At 37.7% G+C, this 4,920-nt stretch overlaps 1 protein-coding gene across 1 annotated transcript; it reads left to right on the top strand.

Annotated features, from left to right (window-relative positions):
• Window positions 1-292: 292 nt before the first annotated feature.
• On the top strand, window positions 293-4,363 carry LOC145619684 (uncharacterized). The gene is made up of 2 exons (XM_081674385.1): window positions 293-1,906; window positions 4,148-4,363. Exons 1-2 carry the CDS (start codon window positions 293-295, stop codon window positions 4,361-4,363), a joined length of 1,830 nt encoding a protein of 609 aa, XP_081530511.1.
• Window positions 4,364-4,920: the final 557 nt, after the last annotated feature.

The raw sequence follows: 4,920 nt of genomic DNA, 5'->3' as shown, positions 1-4,920 counted from the left end.
ATTTGGAGTATGTTGATATGTGATGTTGAATATAATTTCTTTCTTGGGATTTAATCATACATTGTTAGAAATGGACCGTCGTTGGATGTATAATGCTTCTCGAACCACACCGGAATACTTAGACGGGGTCAAAGAGTTCTGTAGAGTCGCAGTGCAACACCAATGGAGTACTCTGGTTGAACAAAGGCTAACCAAAGCAAGACCTATTTTCTGCCCTTGTCGTGATTGTAACAATGTGAAAAGGTAGGAAGCCATTAAGAAAATAGAGGACCATTTGATTATTCGTGGGTTTATGCCAGACTACAATATTTGGTATTGGCATGGTGAAAAATTTCCTCCCATGGATAATTCTTCTTCTATTAACGGCAATGGCAATGAAGCTGATGAATTTGAGCCAAATGGTTTTGAGGATGATGAAGTGGGTTCTAATGATGACATGGAGGAAGATAGGATAGATGAGATGATAGACGGGTTAGGTGATCATGTTAATGAAGATTCTCATATATATGAGAATGTGTTGAAAGCAGCTGAGACACCGTTGTACCCTGGTTGTTCTAAGTATTCCAAGCTTTCTGGGATTCTAACATTGTACAACTTGAAAGCGAAGAGCGAGTGGACCAACACTAGTTTCACTTTGTTGTTGGAAACCCTCTCTGATATGTTTCCAGAAGGAAATGACATTCCTAAGTCGACTTACTATGCGAAGAAATTGATGTGTCCATTGGGTTTAGAGTACTCCAAAATCCATGCTTGTCCGAATGATTGTGTGCTATATCGAAAGGAGAATGCAAAATTGGATGCTTGCCCAAAGTGTGGTGTGTCACGATACAAGCGAGAGGGCTCAAATAAGGATCCCTTGAAGTGGCCACCAGCTAAGGTAGTATGGTATCTTCCCATAATACCAAGGTTGAAGCGCCTGTTCTCAATTAAGGATAAAGCGAAAAAATTGGTGTGGCATGAAAATGAGAGGAAGAAAGATGGGTTGATTAGACACCCGGCTGATTCATTGCAATGGAAAAACATTGACAAGACATTTCCAGAATTCGGGAAGGAGCCGAGGAACATAAGACTGGCATTAAGTACGGATGGGATGAATCCATTTAGCACTCTTAGTAGTCAACATAGTACATGGCCCGTTCTTCTGTCAATATACAACCTACCTCCTTGGTTGTGCATGAAGCGCAAGTACATCATGTTATCACTTCTAATCCCAGGTCCTAAACAACCTGGCCATGAGATAGATGTTTATTTGGAGCCCCTTATTGACGATTTGAAACTGTTGTGGGATGAAGGTGTTGTGACATTTGATGCTCTTTCAGGTATAAATTTTCGATTAAGAGCCATGGTGTTTTGTACCATAAATGATTTCCCTGCGTATGGAAATTTGTCAGGGTACAAAGTTAAAGGAGAAAAACCATGCCCTATTTGTGAGGATGACATGGAAATTACACGCTTGAAGCATTGTGGCAAGAATGTGTATATGCATACTAGACGATCACTTCGTCGAAATCACCCATACCGGAAGATGAGACAACAATTCAACGGGCATGTTGAGAATGGAGTGAGTCGTGAGCCATTGACAGGAATTGAAGTGTATGAGAAAATTAAGAATGTTAAGACAATCTTCGGTAAGATGCACAGAGAAAAATCGAAGAAGGGTGTGTTGTGGAAAAAAGTGTCTAAGTTGTGGGATCTGCCTTATTGGAAGCACTTGTCGGTTCGACATTGTCTTGATGTTATGCATATTGAAAAAAACGTTTGTGAGGCACTAATTGGGACTTTGTTGAATATCAAAGGGAAGACAAAGGATGGTGATAATGTGCGTAGAGACATGAAGAAAGCCAAAATTCGACCTAAGCTATGGCCCGAGGATAATAACACAACGAAAAAAGCATTTTTGCCCCATGTGTGTTGTAGACACCTAAAAATGTCTCCCCAAAACCAAACCCGATGATGAACAACTTTTTACCGCCATTATTGGTCGGGTTGAGTATGTAATCTTTAGAGTGCTTAAATCCAGGTTCATATTCAATACATTTCTAAAAACAACCCAATTCCTAGCCCATTTTCCCAAACCATAACTTATTTTCCTCATTTTGTGCCTTTATCCCAAAATAATTCATTTCGTGTCCATTAAAATCATTCATTTCGTGTCCTTTTTAAAAAAACGTTTAGACCAGTTTATTTTGGTCCTTAATCTGGCTCCAATTGTTAAATGGTTGGATGGGGCTTGAAAAGAGCTTTCCAACGATATATTATAAGCCCAAATCCGAGTTATAACGAATAAGTTATAGCCAAAATACTAAAATGAGTTTAAATCGAGCCTAAGCCCACCTTACCTACGAGCCAATGATCATGTGGAGGGTCCAAAGGATTTAATCCCACTCCTAATCTAATTAGGATTAATTGGAAGCTTCTATAAGCTTCTAAAAGATATAATTATCCTTTTTGAAAAGATAAGATTAAAGCATTTGAAATTGATTAAAACTTTTCTTTTTGAAAGTCCTAATTCTATTCGAATTGAAAGACGTTCAAAAATAGTCAGTAATTATTTTCGTGCCTCACTGTTTTTATCTGATTCTTAGATGGTTGGATAGCTCTTGAAATTATCTTTCCAATGATATATTATAATATTAATTCCGAGCTATAACGAAAAAGATATAAAAGAAATACGAAACTCTATCCAAAACTGACACCGTCCCACTATTTCGGCCATATCTTTTATTCTACAAAATATTTTAATCTGATTCTAATTGGGTTAGAAATTAGACTTAAAGAGCTTTCCAACGATATCTTATTCATCTTATTCTGATTTCTGGTTCAAAAGATATGATAAAAACAAAAACCGTAAAAACTGCTGTCTATCGCAAGAGTTTTATCCGATTTGAATTCTTATCTTTTCTTGATTCGACCCCTCTTTTTTCCCTATAAATAGATTTCATATCTCCCCTTTTTGAATCATCAACAAGCTTGATCATCAAATCATTCTCTCTTCCTCTCTTCTACACCAAAAATCATTCTCTCTCCCTACACCTAAAATATTCTCTCCTCTCTCTCTTGCTCTAGCCTAAACTCTAGCCACCCTATTCTCTCATTTTATATCCCGTAAGCACTCTAAGGAGTCCATACAATACCCAAAGTTCTATACTTAAACCAAGGCGTGAAAGGTAGAATTAACTGAGGGTTTGGACCAAATCAACTCTACTTTTATTTAATTTAATTTCAATTTGATTTATTTTTATTGAAGTTACTAACAGTTTATTCATGATGTAGCAATTTCAAGAAATCGCGGAAAGTGAGTAATTAATCACTTAATTACTCTCATTATTATTTCTTATTGCTAATATCATGATGAGGATTATTATTTGATTTGATTAACGCTATTATTGTTAGATTGCTTCCAATATTAATGTTTGTTCCATTATTATTATGATCACCATATTGCATGTTTAAAGGGAATATGTAATTGAATATCACGCTTAATAAGTTAATTTGGACGATCGGTTTAGGTTCTTTTAATCTTGTTATTTAATCAAGTGATCACAATATTTTAGAATTATGTGTGCATTAATATTCAACCAATTTAGCTTAATAATAGTTTGGAGCAAATTGAATCTTTGTTTGCATGCCTTTGAGATCGCAGGAATACTTTTCATAATAAGAATCGAGTAGAGGCCAATACGGGCGAATGTGACTCCATGACTCACTTCGTACCATCATCCCCGATCCTCCTTTCGTGGTTCCGAACCATATGGAGTTAGTAATCTCATGGATTATGAATGGGGTGTAACCTTCACGGGTCAATCGTTGTTGCCTATCGTTGTCCCTTAATCGTGGTTGCCTTTTATGATCCGTGAACGGTTTACAAGTTCCTTAAAAACTTGTTGGCGGCTCCCTACTTTCCTTGTCCCTAATCGCGTCCCTAATCGTATATGTCAATTCCCACTTCCTATGAGTGCCAAGCATATTCACCACATGCTTTTAACGTAGGCGCACTTCGAGCGACGCCTACACGTGTTATACATTGTCTAGAGAAGAAAAAAGGGTCTTTTGTGAGTGTTTGAAAGGAATCAAGGTGCCGACGGGGTATTCATCGAACATAGGGCGTTTTGTTTCTACTACTGATAAGAAAGTTGTTGGTATGAAGTCTCATGACTGTCATGTGATGATGCAAGTGTTTATGCCAATTGCACTTCGAGGCCTTTTGCCAAAACATGTTAGGCATGCTATTGTGAAGCTTTGCTTGTTTTTCAATGCAATTTGCAGTAAGGTGATAGATCCAAAAAAACTTAACGATATGGAATATGATATTGTTGAAACATTATGCAAATTCGAGATGTATTTTCCTCCTTCTTTTTTTTAACATAATGGTTCACCTTGTTATGCACTTGCCTCGTGAGATAAAGGAGTGTGGTCCTGTATTTATGCGTTGGATGTACCCTTATGAGAGGCAAATGGGCACTTTGGCAGATAAGGCAAAAAACAGAGCAAATCCCGAAGGGAGCATCGTTAAAGGAACCATAGCCGAGGAAGCAGGGAACTATTGTTCAGTGTTTTTAGCTAAGGCTAAGGAAATAGGGATTCCAACTTCTCGTCACGAGGGAAGACTTCAAGGGAAGGGTACAGTAGGTCGGAAATTGGTTAAGCCTCCACTTGATCGATATAAGAAAGCCCACCGATTTGTGCTTCAAAATCTATCTGCAGTTCATCCATACATTGAAAAACACCTTAATGAGTTGAAAATTCACAATCCCAAGATCAGCTCCTACGCGTTGATGCAGGAGCATAATCGCCACTTTGTTGAGTGGTTTGAAGGCCAAGTGAAGCTTGAATTGAGTAGAAATGAGAATGTTTAAGAAACGATCAAGTGGCTTTCACGAGGTCCACAACCACTTGTTTATACTTATGAGGGTTACGATA

Source organism: Chenopodium album, chromosome 27, assembly GCF_948465745.1.
Source record: "Chenopodium album chromosome 27, dcCheAlbu1.1, whole genome shotgun sequence".
Lineage (NCBI taxonomy): Eukaryota > Viridiplantae > Streptophyta > Magnoliopsida > Caryophyllales > Amaranthaceae > Chenopodium > Chenopodium album.
This window is presented reverse-complemented; position numbering and strand designations above follow the sequence as displayed.

Coding starts and splice junctions, on each gene's coding strand:
- LOC145619684 (XM_081674385.1), top strand. CDS start 293: ATGCCAGACTACAATATTTGGTATTGGCATGGTGAAAAATTTCCTCCC. Junction 1,907..4,147: donor AAAAAGCATTTTTGCCCCAT/GTGTGTTGTAGA, acceptor GTTGGTATGAAG/TCTCATGACTGTCATGTGAT.